Raw genomic sequence first — 24336 nt, forward strand, 5'->3', positions numbered from 1 at the left:
CCTGCAGTAGTCACATGAAATAACCAGTTCAAGGATAGTTACAATTTAACCCCATCCTTAAAGGCTGGTTTATGCCCTGAAGGCTTCTCTCCCTTCCAAACACTGGGTAGTAGTTTTAATCCTGTCTGACTTCCATTCAAATTTCCAGTCCTTCTTCAAATTCTGGTAAATGATGAGATTGATCTTTGACAGGTCCAGTGGCTGTAAGAACAAAGATTCAAATGTGGATTCACCTTTCAGAATGGGAGCAGAGCCAATACTGTCCTAGAGTTGGAGGTATGGCAGTTTTGTGTTTCCAACTAAAGATTAGACCCACCTGCTCAGTCAAAGAGGAAATGCTCGGTGCAGGTCCTGTTTAATTCTAGTCACATGCAAGATACTCATACAATGGCTGGTTCTTTGGGACGAAATTCCAACTTCCTTCCCCCATGTATGAGTCTGCTTTGCATTTTGTTTTCTTTTGATAAGAGGTTTTGCATTTGCTTCTCAAAACGTGGTACAGGACTTGCCTTTGAAGGTTGTTGAATGCTTGTAACTAGGGGACCTGTTCGGATGGGAAATACTGGGCCACTTGCAGTATTTGCATTCATTACTCTATTGCCTGGGTGTGCAGGATGTTTACACCACACATTTTTTTAAAGATGGTCAGAAGGGAGGCTATCCAGTAACATATGCTGTGCATACACTGTATATATTGTGTGTGTTTATGAAAATAAAATATACAGTGAGAGAGAGCATGCACACTTAGGCATAGAACTGTATATATAGAATGTTACATTAATGTTGCACCTGTGTTAAATTATCAATATTATGGATGTTGAGTGATTTGGACATTAGGTGTCCAATTTTTATTTGGGCAGTGTTCTTGGTGAACCCATCACCTCACTTCTTTCCACTCCAAGTGCAAAGTGCATTTATTTGACCTGCCTTCTGTAACCTGAATACACAGCAATATGAATATTTATTAAAGAAAGACGAGACCCTACCAAAACAAGGCACTCCGCTGCACATGCTTCTCACACTGGGAAGAGGATGAGAGAACAAACATGCAATAGAAGTTAGTCATGTTGCTTAATACACACTAATGGAAGAGGATGAGATACTGTGGTGATTAGAACCTACATAGAGTTTTAATAAGAAATAGAGCTTTGAGCCTGTAAAGTGGAGTCTTATTTTGAAAATGTCTAAAAATGGCAACATGACGTTTTCTGTGTATTGTCTCGGTGATGGTTAGATAAATCTGTCCAGTTTGCAAGTAAAAAAGCAATTTTTTGGGTCTAACCATGCCAGCCCTGGCAACTTGAGCTTCATTCTTTTTGGCTTGTGCATCACTAGTAGTCGTCTGCAATAGGTGTTTAGTTAACAATCCTGTTTATGTGCAACCTGAATAGAATTCAGCTCCCTCTCCCATACTGCATCGGCTCTGCAGGGCTAACAACAATAAAAAGTAATAAAAACTAAGTAAAAGGCCAGCAGCTGATTGGCAGAGTAAGCAGGTGCCATTCTGAATGATCACTTTTCACTGTTAATCACCTTAAAGTTGAATTTGTGGCACAGACCTGAATGGCTTACACAGTACAATTAAATGAAGAGGTTCTATGCTTGTGTTTGACGACACATATGCGACACGTATAACAATTATATGTCCGTGGTCAGCAATTGCAAAATCAAAAGGGGAAATAAATTCCAGGGACGACTCCCCAAGGTCAATGCAGAGTGGCTTTGTACATATCACATTTTCTTTTCTCCTGTTGGAAGGAAATGAAAAAAAGTACCATGTGTTTCCTGTTCTCCAACTAGCACAGTGCTATCAATCTCTGTCCTGCTTCTCTCACTCTTTAACACAAGATATAATTGTTTGGGGGGAAGGGGTCAGAGTGCAAAGAGATTAGAGGCAAGATATCCACTTGGTAGGGCAGCAATTCTGCCCTATAGTGAAGTGCTGATGATAGTGTCTACAGTCTGGAGTAACTCAGCTCATGCTCCTTCCACCTGTGCTAGCAAAGGGGGGGACAGAAGTACTTGTAAGTAAAGGGGGGCACAAGAAAGAGCAGTGGGCTCTGGAGCATATTCATTGCCTTGGAGTGCACAGAGGCTGTCTGCAGATGTACCACAGGATTTGGCTGGATTGTGAGGGGTGGTTAGGGTAGCATGGGTCAGAAATGAGAAGCAGCTGCTCTGAGGATTTCTGATGGGAATTAGACATGGGGCATTGGTTGTCACAAGACCAGAGTCAGGGCATTTTCCTTTGCACGCCCCTTGCCCCCTGCCCCCAACACTTAGAGAGGGATCATGTGCAGCCAGAGAGGATTAGCCGATGAACCCTTATGTGGGAAGTTTTCCTAGACTGCAGGGCAGAGGAGAGATCTATCCATTGGGATGGCTGTGGATCAGTGTGGTTATCTGCTTTCCCCATGGATCCTTGGGATCTATAGCTTCTGGTTAAGGAGCATCACTATAGTATTTACATGTTGACTTTCTCTCCTTACATTGGACACCCAGGGAAGTTCAGGTTTCAGTGTAGCAGCCATGTTAGTCTGTATTCGCAAAAAGGAAAAAAAAAAAAAAAAGAGGACTTGCGGCACCTTAGAGACTTGACTTAAATTTATTTGAGCATAAGCTTTTGTGAGCTACAGCTCCCTTCATTGGATGCATTCAGTACTTTCCACTGAATGCATCCAATGAAGTGAGCTGTAGCTCACAAAAGCTTATGCTCAAATAAATTTGTTAGTCTGTAAGGTGCCACAAGTCCTCCTTTTCTTTTAGGGAAGGTTCAGTTACTATAGAAACGCCAAGGCACCTAAGCGCTTTACCATTATGTTTGAAGGTGGTCAGACTAGTGGTCAATCATGGCTCTTATATGAGGGGAATGAATAGCTGTGGCCAGGGTCTGAGAACGCTTGGTCCCTGCTCCTGTTAGTTTTGACCTGAGTAGCAGTTTGCTAGATCTATGGAGGAGGACAATGCAGTGGCAACTTACAAAGTGAAACTCGAGTGTCTCGGGTAGTTTTTCTCTGCAAGATTCCTCACCTTCCCCTAGTAATGACCATGGCAATGGTCTTTGGGACCTGTGCGGGGATCTTATGACATTGGGGAATGGGGCATATTTAGCTATTGATGATGTATGCAACAAATATATAAGTGACAAAAACATTCCCTGACTGGGAAGTTTTTGAACATTTACTGCTAGGGAAGAGAATATATAGGGGGGAATTTCCCTGCCTTCCCCCTGGTAAATCAGTTACTGATGTGTCCGGGTAAAATGTGTAATAGTCAAACGAGAGAGTGCAGATGTTGCATGTGCAAAATTTCGTATCTCATTTGCTTCCTGGACAAAAATTCAAGGCAAAATACACACGTGCATGCATGTACACAGTTTTGATTCAAATATAGTACATACAAAAGTGCCTGGACATGGTGGTTAATTATTAGAAAATTCTAACCCATGCCCTAGTGTGAATGGGAAAGTGGAGCGAAGCTTTTGAGTAACTTCTTTTTAGTAAAAGATGGAAGTATTCACATAAAAAGGAAGCAGATAAGTGATGTTATGAGGCTTTCTGGATGTCTTAACTGTGTGCGCTCAGTGCTGTATAGTTTGGATCCAGTCCTGCTCTGGCAGGAATTTTGCCATTGACTTCAATGGAAACGGGTCCAGACCCCCAGGGACAGAGAGAAGTCCTGGTTTTTGAAAGTGCCTAATGATTCTGGTTTCAGCATAGCAGCCGTGTTAGTCTGTATTCGCAAAAAGAACAGGAGGACTTGTGGCACCTTAGAGACTAACACATTTATTTGAGCAAAAGCTTTCGTGAGCTACAGCTCGCTTCAGCGGAGGCATACAGTGGAAAATATGGGGGGGGGGGAGATTATGCTCAAATAAATGTGTTAGTCTCTAAGGTGCCCCAAGTCCTCCTGTTCTTTCTTTTTTAATGATTCTGACGGCTTCAACCTGTGACACCTTAAACTGGCCAGATTTTCAGAAAGTGCTGAGCTCCCAGGCCCTTTCACCTGCAGCTAAATACAGTCCCAAGCCCCGCAGCAGGGACAGGCTGAAAAGGGGGAGGTGACACCCCTTCTGGAACTGGCTAGTGCGATTTAGAGCCCCCTTCCCGCCGGGCGTTTCCAGGAGGAACCAATGGGGGACTGCCTTATACACGGGTGGTCCCCCGGTATTGCGGACCTCCGTGGGGGCCCCCGTCCCCTCTGCTTGGTGGGGAGCAGCACAGCCCTCTTGTGCCTTTCCCCAGGCAAGGGCGGTGCAGCGGCTTCCAGGTAAGCGACACGTGTCCCGGTGCTGCCCCACCCCGGCGCTTCTGCTTTGCGCCCTGGCGCGCCCAGCCGGCGGCAGCTGGAGACCGAGGCGGGCCAGAGCCCTCGCGGGGAGAGAGCGGGCGCAGCCGGAGCGCAGGGGGGAGAAGGCGGCTTCGTGGCTGTCCGGAGAGGAACCAGCAGCCGGCAGCGGCTGGGTCTGGCTGGAGCTGTTCGGCAGCTGCCCCGAGCTGGCAGCGGATGATTCATCAGAGCTCCGTGGCTCTTACGCAAGAGGCGATTCCAGGCCTTGCTCTAGGGGCAGGGCTTGGGGCTTCGCCGCGCTATAAAGTGGCTGGGTTGGTGGCCAGCAAGGCAGAGGCAGCTAGGGCAGCAGCTGCGAGCACCGGCGCTCAGCCCGGTAAGGAGGGGAAAGGCAGCCGCTGGCTCCCCGTCTGCAGCCGGGGAGGGCCAGTGTGTCGGGGGAGGCGTGTGTGCGGCGTGGAGACGTGTTTACCTGTGTGTGAGAACTCGCTTTATAAGCCGGGTTTCAGGGTTTATTCATTTCATTTTGGGGATGCGTGTGTGTGTGTGTTTAGCAATTTTTGAGTTTTTCATGCAGCTGTCCAGCAATCAGAGGGTTGTTTGTTTGTTTTTTTTTCAGGGCTTTCTCTTTGTATCTGAGCGTGTATTTCTCGTTACAGTAGCGCACCCCCTAAAGCGTATGCTCTTTGTCACATTCCTGAGCGTGCTTTAGCATCTCACGGGTTCAAACTGCGTTCTATTAAAGCACACTAGGGACACTTTAGTGCGCACCAGCAGGGTCAACGGGGACTAATTACGCGCAACACATTCGTGTGCTTTAGAAATCAGACCCCTTGTAATGCACGTTAGTGCTCTGTGTAGACAAGCCTTAGATACAAGTTACCATTTCCAGTATTTTTCTGCTGTTTATTTGGTAAACATAACTTTATTTATTTTTGTAATGGGGTGTTATAGCAGTGTTTATCAATGAAAAGCTAAAATCAGAAACCCTAGAAATACAGGACAGGATAGAAAGTAAGGTTTGCATCAGTCTTTTTTGTTTCATAATTTTGTATTCTTGTGTGATTAGGACTGATTTTTATGAGTGAGCATCATATATGTCTGTGTATCATATATGATCATGTGTATATGCAAACTGTGTGTGTGTGTGTGTGTGTTTGTCTAGAGAGAGAGCTATGGCAGACTGATTTTCAGAGGGAGTTGGAAGCAATCAGCACCTTTGCAGACCAGGTTGATGAAATATGTGTGACGTTCTCCTTGACTTTCAATGAGACTAAGGCTCCTAAGTCATGTTGTTAAATTAGGGTAACATTTTCAAGTGTCATTTTTATTAAGTAAATTGTAAGAGCTTTAATATGGAATTACAAACTTTATAAAGCAGATGGTTTTAAGCTGATAGACCAGACTACTTGCCTGGCAGCTTGTTCTAGTTTTTCTAGTAGAAATGTGTATGTATCAATCGCAGAATTCTTAAATATTCAGACCCTTGATAAAAATCCATATAACTTTTTCATAGACTTTTTTACTGAAGGCTCAGAGATAATATTTAAACCGGTGTAGTTCAGCTACACAGGAGGGAGGGATAGCTCAGTGGTTTGAGCATTGGCCTGCTAAACCCTGGGTTATTAGTTCAATCCTTGAGAAGGCCACTTAGGGATCTGGGGCAAAAATTGGGGATTGGTCGTGCTTTGAGCAGGGGGTTGGACTAGAAGACCCCCTGAGGTCCCTGTAAACCCTGATATTCTATGATTCTATTTTTTTTTAAATACTGAATGAAATCAGGTCATAGGGTAACAATCATCATATTAGTCACCAGCAGGGGTTTTACCCAGGATCTCTGGAGCTAAGGACAGACTTTCAACAGCTTGAGCTAAAGGACTAAGTCCCCTAATTGGTAGCTGTAGCAGACATCCTCTGTGGATCAGGCACAGAAGGGGATGCGTAACATACACTGAGCCGTGGGCAACAGTAGTGTAGGGGATAATTGTTTATCAAATGTCATGCAATTATACCAGTGCAAAAAGATCATCTCATTCTTTGCTCCCTCTGTCTCTCATCTTTATGCCTGACTTGACTTTGCCAGCTCCTAGATACACACAACTTCCTCGTGTTAAATGTTTCAAAGGCCCCTTCTGAATAACGCATTCTTTGTGTCTGACCCCCTATTGCTCTCTCTAATCCAGATCGTTTCGGAAAACTCTGAATCATCCTTGTCTGACTGTTTTCTTCTCACATCTGCCTTTGTCTGTGAATCCACCTGCTGCACATCTCCAGACTCAAGAGAATTAAACTTTATCTTAGAGCTCTGCTTTGCCAAAATCCTTATCCATGTATCATTTCTTCAATGTGGCTACTGCAATACCCTCTTCTATGTTCTCTCTAAATCCATAGGGTTCCATAATGACCAAATGACTCTAACTCCAGGAAGTGGAGCCATATAGTCTAAGGCAGTTCAAAATTGCCCACTCTGACACATTCTCTGGAGTTCCCTGGGATATGCTTTACAAGCCTCTGACTGTCTTCTCACACCCACACTTCTCATCTGCTCTAGGAACCTCATTCTGAGTGGATTGAGGTGACTTTCCTTTCACATTCTCTGTTTCCAAGTCACTGAGTCACTTCTCTTCCATAAGACCCCACCTGTACTACACAATGGCCCAGTGTTGCATAACTGACAGTGCAATCATGTATAACATTCTTGCATTCCAGAGCACCCTGTGAATGTTGGAATTGTGCCCCCAACTCTGGGGCTGATTGAATATTACTTTTGAGATCCCAATAAAGAGGATCTCTGCTTATTTAGGCTGGATCATTTAAAATCATAGCCAGGACTGAGAGATCTCAGCCCTTGGTGAGAGGTTGTAACTCTTGTTCTTCTTGGGCTGCTTCTTTTGGAAACACCGGGATCTGAACAGAGCACCGCTTCTGTGTAGGGATATTGACAGCATACTGGATAAGAGCTGTCCACTAATAATTCATGCTCTTTACTGTGTCTCTTTCTGAATGCAACAGAGCTGGAGCTTTAGCAGAAATTAGCATCACTGCATCCCAGGAGAAGAGAAGCAGCCCAGAAATCATTCTAGGGCCCAATCCAAGCATCTGGAGATGTCTCCAAATACCATGAGTTCTAACCCTAATACCACCCTCTGTGCTATGCTGTCCAACCACACACTGAATGTGAGACATTCATCCAAGGTAACATCCTGTTTGCTCTCGATGTTGGTCTAATGTGTTTTTAACAGGAAGGGGGTAACCAAAAAAGGCTCCATGGCTCTCCAGACCTTTAGTGAAGCTGCCCCTTGTTTCTCAAAGGGTATTAAATTTGTATGAAAATGTTAGTGTGTTTGTATTTTATGGAAAACCTCTCCCCCTCCACATACCCCAGGGCCTTCCGTCCTTAGCTGGAACCTCATGTTCTAAAAGGCTCTAATTGTAATTTTGTCCCATCTCAACGTCCAACTCATTTATTTTCTTTTAAAGCTGCCGGGATGTTGGTAAATGTCAGGATGTTAGTTAAATCACTCTGCTCCTCACTCTGTATCCGAGTGTCTTTGTGTTCTGCTTTTCGTGAGGCTCCTCTCTGGTAAAATTCCCTACATCACTGCAAGCCGGGGAAAACCTGTAATCCCAAAGCAGCTCTATTAACTCAAACATTGTACTTCACATCCTCGCCTCATTGAAGTCAATGGCAAAACTCTCCTTCAGACCAGGGTGGGGCATTAAAGAGGGATATGGAGAACATATACTCGTTCAGGGGTCTCAGTGAATTTGGCTGCTCAAATAGGTCTTTGTCTGCAGTATGCTGTACAACACACAACACGGAAAGATCCTGCCCCGAAAGGCTGAGAGCCAGCAGGGACAAGAGGGCTCATGCTGGGGAGCCTAGAGGGAGGAGGAATGAAGGGGATTTTTAAAATTTGGTTTCAATCACTTCTTGTGGGCATGGCGAGAAGCAGGTCTTAAGGAGGCACTTGGGGTTGGCAGAAGTGGTGGGTTAGTGAGTCAGGATGGGGGGCGCATTCCATGTCTCTGGGGCAGCATGGAAAAGTGAGTGGGAGGAGGAGCTAGATGGGGCAGATAACATTGTGATCCAGAACGGTTTCTCATGGCCCCAGTGGTAATCATGAGAGGCCATTGTGGTACCCAGCTGCCGTAATTGTGATGCTCCTCTATAAGAGGGCAAGTGAAAGGCTGATAGTTCTTTGTATCTTTTTTCCCTAGTGGATGGTTACTGCTGTTATGCTTTTCCTGGCTGTGCCGAGCTTCAGCACCCCTCCCACCTACCCATGGAAAGACCCTGTGACTAACAACAAAGTGGTATGCCATCAGTGCCCTCCGGGAACCTTTGTGGCACAGCACTGCACCAGAGACGCACCCACTGTGTGCTCACCATGCCCAGATCTGCACTACACGCAGTACTGGAACTACCTGGAAAAATGTCGATACTGCAACGTCATCTGTGGAGAGCGGCAGGTCGAGCTGCATCAGTGCAACTCCACCCACAACAGAGTGTGCCAGTGTCGGCACGGCTACTACTTCGAGTCCGAGTTCTGCATCGAGCATGCCAAGTGTCCTGCTGGGTCTGGAGTCGTAAAGCTGGGTATGTATTACAGCTGGATAACTGAGGCCAGGGGTGTAGAGCTGTGTCTAAGGGCCTTATATATTCTCATGCTATTACTGTCCTGTCAGAATCCAGGAGGGACCTGTTAAATAGCAGGAGTGGATAATCTGATGTTATGATGTTTACTCTCTCACCATATATATATGCACCACTGCCCTCTGCTGGATGGGATGTCAGATCCTCTCAAGTGAGTAAGAGAATGTCGCCATCTAGTGGCTACGTCCTCTGAAAGAGCAACATCCTACTACTGTTGTCCAAGTATAAATATTTCAATGGTTCCTGCTAATTTGGCCATAATCTCTTGTGGGCACCCAAGGCTGAAGGCAATAAGGCGAGTGGGCAAGGAAGGTTCATTGTATGGACCAGAAGAGGTTTGCTTGGTGTCTCAATACTGGGAAAGCACTGACAAATGAACTTAGCCATGGGGCTGCTTTCTGGAATCCTTATTTGGTGATTTTGAAAGCACATATTAAAGATGGAAAAGGGGCAAATGAAAATAAGACTGATATTTCCCCTTCTCCCTCCCCCTCAAAAAAGCAGTTATGTAACAAAGAGCATTTAAGGGCGACTCAGAAGTGTGACTCTCTAGCTCTGGATGACGCGTGGATTACTGAAGGATATTAGGGAGTTTTTATTTTTTCCTTAGCACAGCTCTGTCTAGTTTTTATATTACCCCCTTTCCTGTGGTATTTGAGGGCTTTCCAGAATTACCACATGTGCACAAAGATGTTTTTTTTTCCCTCCCCACTACAGTCATCAAGGACTGGCCTCTATTTATTTTGGATTTAAGATGCAGTTTTATAGTAGGCAGGCTCGGTCTAGTAGTGTGTTTTGCCTCCTACTCTGAAGACACTGAGGTTTGTGGCCGTGTTTCCCTGGCAGTCTCCATGACAGCATTCCAGATTCATAAGCCAGTCACCGAGAAAGTCCTGTCTTCTATACACACGAGTCTCATGCGTGAGGTTGATGACTTGTTCCCATGGAATATGGCTATTGTGAGATGCCACAATTAGGCATGGTGAGCTAGGTGCCCAAGTCACTTAGGCCAGTTCCATGTAGGTTGAGTTTGACTAGGTGCTCAGATGACAGTGATGAGGGCCATATAAGTAGGATGGGGAGCCAGTGAAGGGAGTGAAACAGTGGGGTGATGGGCTCCTTCATTCTGCACCAACTGTGCCTTTTTTAAGGTTAGTGGCTTCATACCAAGCACGCTACCTTCCTACCCTGGGAATGACGGTAACAAAGCCCAGAAGTCATGAATGGGAACCACAGTGAGGTTCAGGCAGGCATCTCGATATAGCTGGAAAGGGCATATATTTTTCACGTTTGCGACTACTTGAATATCCAGAAATAGGGAGGAGTCTGGGCTTGCACCAACGCGGTAGGCTGACGTTACAGAGATGGCAAGTTCTTCAAAGGGCTTTGAAGCAGAACATAGCCTGCATTCTTTGGAGCAGTGACTCCTGAGATCAGAGATTCACCCGTTAGTTTCATGTGCAGGGCTTGTTGGCTTCCGTAAAGGCTGAGCGCTCTGTCCTGTGTATGGTTTCTCTTGGCACGCTGGCTGTTCTCTTAAATTTGATTTTCTGCCTCATTTGTTTCTGATCATCAACACGTGAGTCAGTGTTCCCAACCCAGCTGGCTGGGACCCCAGCATTGGGCTGTCTTGCAGCCAGATCCTAAGTTTGGTAACTGCTCATCCTCCTTGAAGGATGGGGACTGAGCTCAGGGCAGGGCCCCTTCTCTGATCCTATGAATGATGTGTACACAGAGCCTAATCTCTCTCTGACATCCCCTTATGCCCAGAGGGAACTCAGAGCACTGCCAGATGCAGACTCTTAGGGCCAGATTCACCATTGCTTTTCACCTTGAGCACTCATTTACACCAGTGCACCGTGGATGTCAGACATCTGGTAGTGACTTGCGCTTACTTTACACTGGCACAAATGACTACATAGGCACAGGACAATGGCGAATTGGTCCATCTTCTTTTACCATGTTCCCTACGGGGCCATTATCCCAAACACAATGGATGCGTACTGCAGGTATTTCATTGCTCAGACTCTTTCTGTGCCCCGTTTTGCAGGTACTCCCTATCAGAACACGAAATGTGAGAAGTGCCCCCAAGGATTCTTCTCATCCTCCTGCTCCAGCACAGAGCCGTGCAAGCCACACCAGAGCTGCTCACAGCAGGGGAAGGAGACTAATGTCGTAGGAAACCAATTCCATGACACCCTGTGCACCACCTGCAAGATGTTCAAGGGAAACGGAACCCAGGAGTCAGGTGAGGAGCTTGGTCCCCTTGGGGATGGAATAGCATTAGCGGATGTAGAGTGGGGGATTATTCAGGTCTGCCTGGGTTGGGGGAGGGAACCTATGTGCTAGAATCATGTTGCTACCAGGGCTGGAGTGAAGCTTTCTGGTGTAGGTTGTTCTACCCCAATGTATCGGATCAGTTCCAGTGGAATTTAAAAGTACAAAATTGGTTTTAATTAAACTACAAAAAGGACAAACTAATCCCACCCCAATTCACTGAAAGCTTGGCTGAGATCATCTTAGACAGGGTCCCCTGGCTCCCTCTCCAGCCATTGTCTCATTCAGTTAATGGCACTTTCCTTGGCTTTTATCTACCCCTGTTTTCCTCCCATCCCGATCTCTCAGACTAGCTGTCAGGAAGATCTCCCTGTTGGCACCTTTTCTTTTTGCTGATCTCCTGTCCCCAGATAGTGCCTGCATCAGGGCACGAGTCAGCCTGTTACATACAGTCTGAAGTAGTAGTGAGAACTTGTTATTCTGAAGTATCTGGCACTGTCCTTCTGGCAGCCCAAGACCCACAGCACTGAATCATGGAGGAAACTGGACATAGATCAGGAGTCTGCAACAGGTGCAGAAGTGGTGTGCCACAGACAGGGCAGCTTTGCTGCCTCTCCCAACTGCGGCCACCAGTCTCTATTTTTTAACTTGTTTTAATTTTGGTTTTTACTTCTGGTTAGTGACTCCTTCCCATTTAACCTTCATTCTCAAACTGACCCACTGAAGCAGATTGCCATATCCCTGAGCCAGGCAGCTACTCCGGAGCCACTGCACTGGACCAAATGCACTGGACGGGAATGAAGACAATGGATTTGCTCCCACTTCATAGTGAATCTGTCCCTTTGACTTCCACGAGGCTGTATAGGTGTAACAGAGAGCAGAATCTGGCCTTTATGTCTTCAACAAACAATAGCTTCCCTTTGCCCAACGTGCAGTGGAAGGGATGCTTCCGCCAGCAAATGTGGCAGAAGGAATCTCTTGTTTTCCATCCCCCCCTGAGTCCCTCTCCCTGATCAATATTCTTCTCTCCTCGTCAAGAATCTGATGCAAAAGCATTTCAGTAAATTCTAGTCAGAGCAGAGGTTGGCAATTCTATAATAGGAACCTTGACTCACACCCATTCCTTGAGTCAGCCTTTTCCCAACGGGGCAATGGTAGCAACTGAGACTTTCCTTGGAAAGGAAGCAAGTGACTATCACAATCATCGGCACGTGCTCTTCTCTTGTTAATCATCAGAAACTGGCTCTGAACCCAGCCCTGGGGTTGTTTATATACACATACTCATCTCTTGAGCAACAGGGCACTTGCAAAATGGGAAACTTATGAATGGAGGGATATTTTTAACTCCCAATTTGCAAGTGTTGTTACAGAGCAGGGTAGCATGTGTGTACTATGCCTGCATATGTCTCTATGTACGTAGTGTGACGGGGCAAGGCCAGATAGCTATGGAAAAGTAGTGGGAGATAGATATATTAGCTCCAGGCTAAACAAATCCCTGGTACCAGGATAAGTGAAATGGCAGCTGTTCCAGGTCAATTAAGACACCTGGGCCAATTAAGAACTTTACAGAAGACAGGGAGGATGCTAGGTTGATTGGGACACCTGAAACCAATCAGGGTCTGGCTGAAACTAGTTAAAAGCCTCCCAGTTAGTCAGGTGGGTGTGCATGTCAGGAGCTGTGGGAGGAAGTTGCGCTGTTGGAGAGGCTGAGTAGTACACACCATATCAGGCACAAGGAAGGAGGCCCTGAGGTAAGGGTGAAGTGGAGCTTGAGGAAATGAGGGCTGCTGTGGGGGAAGTAGCCCAGGGAATTGTACATGTCATGTTTCTAAAAGGTCAGCTACCATAGCTGATACTATTAGGGTCCCTGGGCTGGAACCCGGAGTAGAGGTGGGCCCGGGCTCCCCCCCCACACACACACACCTTTGCCCCCTGTTTAATCACTGAGACTGGGAGACAACAGAGACTGTGCAAGGAAGGATAACTTCTCTTCACCTCCCTCACTGGCTAATGATGAAAATGGCTCAGTAGACTGTGACCCTTGTCTCTAGAGAAAGAAGGGTTACGTGGAGGGTCACAGTGAGTCTCTGAGGCTAGCGAAATCCGCCAGGAAACGCAGGACCCACAGAGACAAGGACAGAGCTTTGTCACAACTGGTGTCAGGAGTGGGACTTCGTTCACAGCGTGGCGGAAGAAAGAGGGTTTGTTTTGTTTTGTTTTTTAAACTGGGGGTTTGGATTTTTTTTTTTGGTTTGGTTTGTTTGTTTGCTTTGTACCATAATGTAGGAGGTGGTCAGAGCTCTGGTACAAGCCATGGCAGCCCAGCAGGAGGCCACCCGGGTTCAGGCAATGGTACAACAGGAGTCTATGTGGCTACAGCAGGAAACAATCAATTATTGATGAGCCAGGCGACCCAAGATCCTGCCCTCTTGAGAGAGGTGATGGACCAGCTGAAGATCCTCACCACCCAGGCCCGGGGGTCCGATTGGACGCGAACCCTGAGGGCCACTGGTTGTCTGCCAAAGATGACGTCAGGAGATGATGTAGAGGCGTATCTCCTCTCATTTGAAAGGATTGCTCAGTGTGAGGCATGGTCCCAGGAGCAGTGGGCCAGCATCCTCGCCCCTTTTTTGTGTGGAGAGGCCCAAAAGGCCTACTTTGACTTGCCTGCCACGGATACCACTGACTATACCCGTCTGAAGGCAGAGATCCTAGCACGATCAGGGGTAACGGCAGTGGTAAGGGCCCAGAGGTTCCATGAGTGGAAATACCAGGAAAACAAACCCCTGAGGTCCCAGCTATTCGACCTCATACACCTCGCACAGAAGTAGTTACAGCCCGAGGTGTGCAGGCCGGAGGAGATTTTGGAAACCCTGGTCATAGACCATTACTTGTGGGGACTGCCGCCAGATCTCCGCAAATGGGTAGGCCAGAACGATCCATCCACTTACGACGAGATGATCACACTGGTAGAAAGAAGGATGATAGCCAGGGGACTGACCCTACTACACAAGGAAGGCCCCTTTCGAAGCAAGCACCCAACCCCAACCCTGGGGAGTCCTAGATGGAAGAAGGGGGGGACCGAAAACCAGCGGGGATCCCAGAAGGAAGGGATTGGCCTGAGTGGGGGGAGCCCCGGGACTAAAGCCCCTAACCCCCGGGATAGGGGACTGATTAAAAGCAATTATAGATGTTATGTATGTGGGGAGTGGGGACACATAGAAACACAGTGTCCCAGCACTGAGAGCCTACGCAATGTAACTTGGGGGATTGGGAGGTCCCATGCTCCCTTATCCACCTCGTGGGGGTCGCATTAGCCCTGTATAATTACACCAGGCCAGTGAGGATAAATAGAGCAGAGACTACAGCGCTTGTGGACTCTGGGAGTGCTATCACCCTCATATCGGGTAAGCTGGTAAAAAATAGTCAGCTGCTACAAGCCAAACGCGTAGCAGTGACGTGCATGCATGGGACCGTGAGCCATTACCCCACCATCCCAGTGGAGATAGAGGTTCAGGGAAACCCCATTGAGGTGACCATGGGCATAGTTCCTAAACTCCCATATTCTGTAGTCATTGGGACAGACTATCCAGGGTTTGATAATTTACTCCCCCCGGAGAGGCTGGAGAGAGATGGGGACCCTGAGGACAGCAACTCATCACCGGGGGAATGTCAACCCCCCGATGTTCGCTGAGATTTCTCAGGATCTGTTCTCAGCCCCCCGAAAGATCCGGAAGACAAAAAAGGAGAGGAAGGCTGCGAAGGCCTTGGGAACCCGGATCCTGACCCAGGACCAGAAGACCTCCCTAGTAGGCAGATGGACACGAGCAGCCAACAAAGAAACTTCCACCACAGAAGGTGAGCCAGAAGCTGCCCCCAGCCATGACGGCAGCGAGCCGTTGGAAGAAGCAGAAGCCGGCCCCTGGGACCTTGGGCAGGTTAGTCCCGGGAGAGAGACTTTTGGGCAGGACCAGGTGGAGGACCCCAGATATGATAACGCCAGGAAAGAGGTGGCCAAGATTGATGGGATACCCATGGATGGGAAGGTCCGGGGTCCCGGACCTCACTTTATAGTGAAGGAAGATCTCCTGTACCGTGTGGTGCAAATGCAGGAGCAAGAGATGCAACAATTTCTGGTGCCACGAAAACATCAAAGAGCCATATTGAGTCTCGCCCACAGTCACCTGTTTGGAGGACACCTAGGGGGGTAGAGAAAACCCAGGCACGGATCCTGTGGAGGTTCTTCTGGCCAGGAGTACATGAATATGTCTGGCGATACTGCACCTCTTGTCCAGAGTGTCAGTTACATAGCCCTCGCCCGCACTTGCGGGCTCCTTTGATACCTCTTCCAATAATAGAGGTTCCTTTTGAACGGGTAGCCATGGATCTGGTAGGGCCCCTAGAGAAGACAGCTCAGGGACACCAACATGTGCTTGTTGTACTGGACTATGCAACCCGGTACCTGGAAGCTGTTTCCCTGCGCAACACAGCTTCCAAGACAATAGCTAAGGAGCTAGTACAGATCTTTGCCCGGGTTGGGCTACCCAAGGAGATATTGACTGATCAAGGGACACCTTTCATGTCCAAATTGATGAAAGATCTCTGTTCATTGCTCCATGTACAAGCCCTACGGACCTCTGTATACCACCCGCAAACAGATGGCCTTGTGGAAAGGTTCAATAGGACCCTCAAGGCCATGATCAGGAAAGCGGTGAGGCGGGATGGGAAAGATTAGGATACCCTATTGCCTTACCTCATGTTCGCCGTCCGGGAGCAAGCCTCCATGGGTTTCTCTCCATTCGAACTACTATATGGGCACCACCCTCGGGGCATATTGGATATAGTCAGAGAAGCCTCGGAAGATGAGCCAAATCCCGGAAGGAACATAGTTGAGCATGTACTGCAGATGAGAGATCGGATAGCCCGAGTTACGCCCATTGTACGGGAACACTTGGAGAGAGCATAGGAGACCCAATGAACCCATTATAACCACCAAGCGAAGCGTCGATGGTTCCAACCAGGGGATCGGTTGATGGTACTGGTGCCCACAGTAGAAAGTAAACTGTTGGCCCAGTGGCAGGGACCCTACGAAATAATCGAAGCCGTGGGAGAGGTGAACTATAAGGTGTGGCAGCCAGGCCGCCAGAAATCAGAGCAAATTTACCACATCAATCTTCGAAAACCTTGGCACGATCGAGAGGTATGATTAGTCATGCAGGAGACCCTTCCCCAGGAGGATAACTTACACGAGCAAGTGAGGATATCATCCGACTTGACGCCGATCCAAAAGATCGAGGCAGCCGACATGATTAATCGCAACAGAGAAGTGTTCTCTACAAAACCAGGGCGGATGATTGAGACCTATCACCATATCCACATGATCCCCGGAGCCAAGGCAACATTAACCCTACCGAATCCCAGCAGCCAAAAGAGAGGAAATCAAGGCCAAAGTAAAGAAAATGTTAGAATTAGGGGTTATTGAAGAATCTTACAGTCAGTGGTCCAGTCCAACTGTTTTAGTGCCTAAACCTGACGGTAACATGAGATTCTATAATGACTTTCGCCGACTGAATGAAATATCCCAGTTTGATGCATACCCCATACCACGCATCGACGAACTGATTGACCGACTGGGTAGTGCCCGATTCTTGACTACACTGGATCTGACAAAAGGGTACTGGCAGATTCCTCTGACCAAAGAAGCTAAAGAAAAGACAGCATTCTCCACCCTGGATGGGCTATTCCAGTACACCATCCTCCCTTTTGGGCTACATGGGGCCCCAGCCACATTCCAGCGCCTCATGGATAAGCTGCTGCGCCCCCATATTAATTATGCAGCTGAATACCTAGATGTCATCATCCATACGCCAGACTGGGGAACCCACTTGGAGAAAGTTGACGCAGTACTGCGCACCTTAAGGTGGGCTGGCCTCACTGCTAATACCGCTAAATGCACCATAGGGCTAGCAGAGGCTAGGTACCTGAGATATATTGTGGGAAGGGGCATAGTGAAGCCCCAAACGAATAAGCTAGAGGCAATTCAAAACTGGCCCTGGCCGACCCGAAAGAAGCAGGTCCGTGCGTTCCTAGGCATGGTAGGCGACGGTTTATTCCCCACTTTGCCACTAGGGCAAGTCCCCAAACGGACCTGGGTGAAGGCCCGAGGTCCAGACATGCGAAAGTGGACCGACGCAGCAGAGGGGGCATTTACAGACCTTCGGACGGCCCTCTGTAATGACCCCGTACTCGTAGCCCCAGACTTTAACAGGGAATTTATTTTACAAACAGACGCTTCCAAGGTGGGGTTGGGAGCAGTTCTGCCGCAAATGGTGAGAGAAGAGGAACACCCGATCCTCTACCTAAGGAGAAAGCTTCTCCCAAGAGAACAGAAATATGCAGTAGTCGAGAGAGAATGCCTTGCTGTCAAATGGGCTATGGAGACACTGTGTTATTACCTCTTAGACCGGCGATTTACTCTTGTGATGGACCATGCACCCCTCCAGTGGATGCAGGGGAATAAGGAAAAGACTGCAAGGGTCACCAGGTGGTTCTTATCCCTCCAACCATTCCAGTTCCGCATACGGCACAGGGCTGGATGCCACCCTGGCAACGCTGATGGTCTGTCACGAGCATACTGCCTGGCGTCCCAGGTTGCCCAACTCTATGGTGTTGAGCGGTGGGGGGCAGGGGGATATGTGACGGGGCAAGGCCAGATGGCTATGGAAAAGTAGTGGGAGATATATTAGCTCCAGGCTAAACAAATCCCTGGTACCAGGATAAATGAAATGGCAGCTGCTCCAGGTCAATTAAGACACCTGGGGCCAATTAAGAACTTTCCAGAAGGCAGTGAGAAAGCTAGGTTGATTGGGACACCTGAAGCCAATCAGGGGCTGGCTGAAACTAGTTAAAAGCCTCCCAGTTAGTCAGGTGGGTGTGCATGTCAGGAGCTGTGGGAGGAAGTTGCGCGGTTGGAGAGGCTGAGTAGTACACACCATATCAGGCACAAGGAAGGAGGCCCTGAGGTAAGGGTGAAATGGAGCTTGAGGAAGTGAGGGCTGCTGTGGGGGAAGTAGCCCAGGGAATTGTACACGTCATGTTTCTAAAAGGTCAGCTACCATAGCTGATACTACTAGGGTCCCTGGGCTGGAGCCCGGAGTAGAGGGTGGGCCTGGGCTCCCCCCCCACCTTTGCCCCCTGTTTAATCACTGAGACTGGGAGACAACAGAGACTGTGCAAGGAAGGATAACTTCTCTTCACCTCCCTTGCTGGCTTATGATGAAAATGGCTCAGTAGACTGTGACCCTTGTCTCTAGAGAAAGAAGGGTTACGTGGAGGGTCACAGTGAGCCTCTGTGGCTAGCAAAATCTGCCAGGAAATGTGGGACCCATGGAGGCAAGGACAGAGCTTTTTCACAGTAGCTACAGATATCCACAGGCACGTCAGTAATTGTATACAAATACAAACTCTGTAGATAGGGTTAAATTCTCTGCTAGTGTAAACTGACATGACTCCAGGGCCGGATTAGCCCTCATGTGGGCCAGGGATTATTAGATTTTGTGGGGCCCCTGTATACAAGTCTTCTTCCTGGGAGGGAGTTTGGTGCAGGAGGGGGCTGGGGCAGGGTGTTGGGGTGCAGGTGGGGTGTGGGGGTCTGGGAGGGAGTTTGGGTACAGGAGGGGATTCTGACCTGGGGCAGGGGGTTGGGGTGCAGGAGGGGGAGTGAGTTGCACTTCCTGCCTGCAGCGCAGCAGGGCTCAGGCAGGCTGCCTGCAAGCCGTGGCCCCACGCCACTCCTGGAAGCGGCTGGCTGCTGGCACGTCGCTGCGCGCCCCTGGGGGGATGAGGACAGTGTGTCTCCGTGTGCTGCCCACGCCCACAAGCGCCACCCTCGTAGCTCCCATTGGCGGGAGCTGCGGGGACGGTGCTGGGGGCGGGGGCAGTGTGTGGAGCCTCCTTCCCCTTCTCCCCCCACCAGGGGCCACAGAGATATGCCAGCAGCCAGCCAATTCTGGGAGCAGCGTGGGACCAGGACAGGCAGCCTGAGTGCCCCAGAGATCACTGCCTGTGATTTATTTTTGCAGGGCCCCCCTTGAGCTGAGGCCCCAAACTGCAGCCCCTAAAGTCCCTGCCTTAATCCAGCCCTGCATGACTCCGTTGAAGTTAATGGAATTCTTCCAGTTTATGCCAGCAGAGAAACTGGCCCAACCCATTCCTCCATGGGTTTGAGTTCTGCTGTAAAATATTGAAAATACTCTAGGCTGATCTTACTCCTTCCCAGGGCTCCACTGAACATTCACACTAGGCCAAGCGAAATCCCCAGGTCTGGGCACTGCTACGTTTTGGGAGCGTTTAGATCCTGATCTCTTGGGTCCATCTCTGTTGTGAGCTTCTGGCCTGCAGTACGACGTATAGGATCAGGCTCATAGGGTCAAATTTACTCTGGTGCAGCTCCACTGAAATCAGTGCATTTACACAGGGGATGAATGTGGCTCTTTAGAGTAAGCTCAGGGTTACTGGGACTCGCGTCAGCTGACCCGCGTTAGGACACCTGCACTTCAGTATCTACATTGTATTTTAACCCTAGGTTAAGACTTTTTTCTAACCTGTGCTCAAACCTAGGGCTCTGACGTCCACACTGCAGTGCATAGACCCAAATCAAAGTAACCATATCCCAGAGTCCCTAGTGCCCCTCCCCTCCTCACGTGTGGCCCCTCGAGCCCTAGGAGTGTGAGTCTAACATTGACCAATGAGATACCTTCCATCTGTGTCTCCCCCCACACTTTCTATCTGGGTCCTTTACCTGAGCACTTAATTTTAATGAGGTGACTGCCAGGTGAGAGCTGAGTATTGGACTGATTTTTCAGTTTGCTGGCTGAACGGAAAAATCGAAAAAAAACCCCACAAAATCTGGTTTGTTTTGAACTAGGGCTGTCAATTAATCCCAGTTAACTCGCGCGATTAACTCAAAAAAAAATTAATTGCGATTAATCGCACTGTTAAATAATAGAATACCAATTGAAATTTATTAAATATTGTGGATGTTTTTCTACATATTCTGTGTTGTAATTGAAATCGAAGTATATTATTCTTGATTACAAATATTTGCACTGTAAAAATGACAAACAAAAGAAACAGTATTTTTCTATTCACCTCATACAAGTATTGTAGTGCAATATCTTTGTCATGCAAGTGCAATTTACAACTGTAGATTTTTTTTTTGTTACATAAGTGCACTCAAAAACAAATCAATGTAAAACTTCAGAGCGTACAATTCTAATCAGTCTTACTAGTTTGTCTGAGAGATTGGCTGAACAAGAAGTAGGACTGAGTGGACTTGCAGGCTCTAAAATTTTACATTGTTTTATTTTTGAATGCAGTTTTTTATACATAATTCTACATTTGTAATTTCAACTTTCATGATAAAGAGATTGCACTACAGTACTTGTATGAGGTGAATTGAAAAATACTATTTCTTTTGTTTGTCATTTTTACAGAACAAATACTTGTAATCAAAATAAATATAAAGTGAGTACTGTAAACTTTGTATTCTGTGTTGCAATTGAAATCATTTGAAAATGTAGAAAACATCCAAAAAATATAAATAACTGGTATTCTATTATTGTTTAACAGTGCAATTAATTGTGATGAATTAAGACATTAGGGACTTTGCTGGTGGGGGTTGCAAGTGCTTTGGAGGACAGGATTATAATTCAAAATGTTCTGGACAAACTGGAGAAATGGTCTGAAGTAAATAGGATGAAATTCAATAAGGACAAATGAAAAATACTCCACTTAAGAAAGAACAATCAGTAGCACACATACAAAATGGGAAATGACTGCCTAGGAGGGAGTACGGCGGAAAGAGATCTGGGGGTCAGAGTAGACCACAAGCTAAATACGAATCAACAGTGTAACACTGTTGCAAAAAAAGCGAACATCATTCTGGGATGTATTAGCAAGGGTGTTGTAAACAAGACAAAAAAAGTAATTCTTCCGCTCTACTCCGCACTGATTAGGCCTCAATTGGAGTATTGTGTCCAGTTCTGGGTGCCACATTTCAGAAAAGATGTGGAGAAAGTCCAGAGAAGAGCAATAAAAATGATTCAAGGTCTAGAAAACATGACCTATAAGGGAAGATTGAAAAAATTGGGTTTGTTTAGTCTGGAAAAGAGAAGATTGAGCGGGGACGTGCTAACAGTTTTCAAGTACATAAAAAGTTGTTACAAGGAGAAGGGAGAAAAATTGTTCTTCTTAACTTCTGAGGCTAGGACAAGAAGCAATGGCTTAAATTGCAGCAAGGGAGGTTTAGGTTGGACATTAACCACCCTGGCAGTGAGGAAGTTTTTCCTAAACACTGGAATAAATTGCCTAGGGAGGTTGTGGAATCTCCATTGTTGGGGATTTTTAAGAGCAGGTTAGACAAACACCTGTCAGGGATGGTCTAGATAATACTTGGTCCTGCCATGAGTGCAGGGGATTGGACTAGGTGACCTCTCGAGGTCCCTTCCAGTCCTATGATTCTAAACATGTTCTCCCAGCTCTATGCATAACCCATCAATCCAGCAACTCACACAGGCAATCAATATTCTCTCCTCAGCTGGTTTGATTTACAGTAAACAAATCTGCATAATTCAGGTGCTTTCATGCAGGCTGGAGCCCATAATCATATGATAGGGGCACACTAGTGCACTGACCTGCTTTGCACATGCCACATGCACTGCAATGTTTGTGTGTGTGCACAAGCAAATCCCATTATGTACACACCCATGGCCACACAGATCTCTCTCTAGCCGAGTGCACAAACATAGGGATTGCCACATGTACATCTGGTAGTACAGGCACAAAGGTGGGCCCAAGATGTGTACATAGCCAAGGTCTGAAAATCAGGCTCTGTATGCAGCAGGCCTTGTGCAAGAATCAGTAGGACAAATACATCAGTGGAAGCCATGGGATGAGACCAGCAGGTATAAGATGGGACAAATGTCAGGGTCAAATTTTAGACTGTCTCATTTGAACAGTATTTCTTTAAGAGCTTGGGCTGTGCTGCTGGGTCTGACAGCTGGTTGACTGCCCACTTGGGGCTCAGCTGCTGACCTCGTGTCATGAGCCTCTCCAGTTGTACTAGGGTTTTTCTCCTAGTTCTGATCCACAGAGAGCAATGGGGTTTGCTCTTTCATCCCTGCACTCTAAACCTCAAGCTGGTTTTCTCCTCCCCACTCTAGGAAATGAGGACTGCGAACAAGCAGTGATCGATTTTGTGGTTTACCAGAACATCCCGGTGAGAAAGCTGAAGCGCCTCCAGCAAATCCTCGAGGGGCACCTAAAGGGGATCCTCCACAAGGACACCAAGGCTGCCCTTCAGGAAAAGTTCCACACGTATCTCACCCAGTTGAAGAAGGACCACTTGGAGCTCATCAAAGTGCTGCTGGATGCACTCCGGGCAGCGAAGCTGTATACGCTGGAAGAGATGGTGCGGAAACGTTTCTCCTTGGAGTTAGAAAATTAACAGACTGTTTAGAGTTTTTGTTGTTTTTGGTTTTTGTCTAGCTTGATTAATTTATTAACTTTCCACAAACTAACTCGAGGTGCACCTTGGAGAAGATGAATGGTGGGGTAGTGAATGGTGAGTCTCTGACTCATTCCTGATCCTCTCCATTCTGACAGCTGACCTCCTGTTCCAGTGTGTGCGCGCTGTCTGTCTAACCTGGCCGCAGGTGAAGTCTGTAATACAGTCTGTGCCTCAGCTATCAGAACTTCACTGCAAGTGGAGCTGGATGAGAATTCTGGGAGAAACTTGCACTTTAAATATTAACCTCCCCTCTGGGGAGCAGGGGTAGATGATGATGTTACTTTATCAGAAATGAAATGCATAAGATTCCAGAGAGAACACGCCATATCTCTTGACTGCACAAGGGTCCCTGTTGCCCTTCCTTGGGCGACTGTGCAGAGTTTTAATTTTAAAGTGCATCGTATTTTTAAAACAATATTTAAATATTTCCTGGGGGAGGCTGCCTTTCACCTTCCAATGTTAAGTTTCTTTCAAAGAGGGGTTTATCACTGAGAGATGAGTCAAGTATAAGACGCCCCTGGGGTCACTGGTTACAGCCTCTTTTAAATGTATTTCTACAGTGCCTTGTTTTGTACAGTTTGTCATGTTTGTTTGATACGGAGAAATGCAAAGATGATATTTGCCTCAGACTCCATGTTATCTTCATCTGGCCTTGTGTTGGAATGCCCGATTTGTGCATACACACCCATACCACGAGTGCAAAAACTAATCCCTGTCTGCACCGAGAGGTTGTGTCAATTTCAGCCACCGATGCAAACCCCTGGCATAGAAAGTGTGCACCTCTATCAGACGCCATTCAACCAGTGCAAACACTTTCAAGCAGGCACCAGTGCAAATAGCAGCTTTTCCTGTCTGCACTAGGGTTTGCACCAGTGGCTGGAACCAAGGCAAACCCTCTGGGTAGACGTGGCCCTAGCCTCCTGATGTCTGAGACCAGTTGCGTTAAAAATCCAGCATCATGACAGGCGCCATTTGGTGACCTCATGGCCGTGTTCTCCTTAGGGCTATAGATCGCTGCCACATGCACACATCTCTCAGCAAGAACTCGCATTGCTATGGAGCCAACATACGGTTATATAATCTAAATAATGCCGTTCCTCTAAGTCGGGGGCTGAGAGGCTGAGTGTTTCACCACATACGTCAGGGGGGAGGAGAGTTTTGTTTTATTTAGACCCTTAGGGAAGTCCCTGGGGATGACTGCCCTATGTACACTTCAGCTGATCTGCCATGACATCACAGAACCACTGCTTCCCTCTAGGGCGCGTTTAGCTTTTTATAGCTTTATTTGAATGCTTGCCAAGAACAGGCTATGATTTGGAGGGGGAAGGGAGAGTGGTTTTCTTCCATCAGTAGTTGTTTAAAGGACGCAGAAAATTTCTCCCCCTGGAGCAGTCTCCCTGCTGAAGACCAACTTTAAATGGCTCTGAGCATACTGGACTTTTTGAGCCTTAATTCATCTGCTCCTAAACATTCCCCCCCCCAGAGTTTTAGGAAGAATGACTTACAGTTCAAGGAAGTCTGTTTAAAATTCAGCTTTCTCAGT

The 24336-nt window shown here is 47.4% G+C and overlaps 1 protein-coding gene across 2 annotated transcripts; it reads left to right on the forward strand.

Moving 5' to 3' along the window:
- Positions 1-256: 256 nt before the first annotated feature.
- TNFRSF6B (TNF receptor superfamily member 6b) lies at positions 257-23422 on the forward strand. 2 transcript variants are annotated; one of them, XM_043496037.1, is made up of 5 exons: positions 257-276; positions 7303-7485; positions 8512-8890; positions 10998-11195; positions 22447-23422. In XM_043496037.1, exons 2-5 carry the CDS (start codon positions 7396-7398, stop codon positions 22728-22730), a joined length of 951 nt encoding a protein of 316 aa, XP_043351972.1. In that variant the 5' UTR covers positions 257-276; positions 7303-7395; the 3' UTR covers positions 22731-23422. The 2 variants fall into 2 exon arrangements, with proteins under 2 accessions (XP_043351972.1, XP_038225783.1); XM_038369855.2 differs by lacking the exon at positions 257-276 and adding an exon at positions 4327-4666.
- The last annotated feature ends 914 nt before the right edge of the window (positions 23423-24336 follow it).

The sequence above is a fragment of the Dermochelys coriacea genome, chromosome 13 (assembly GCF_009764565.3).
Source record: "Dermochelys coriacea isolate rDerCor1 chromosome 13, rDerCor1.pri.v4, whole genome shotgun sequence".
Classification (NCBI taxonomy): Eukaryota; Metazoa; Chordata; order Testudines; family Dermochelyidae; genus Dermochelys; species Dermochelys coriacea.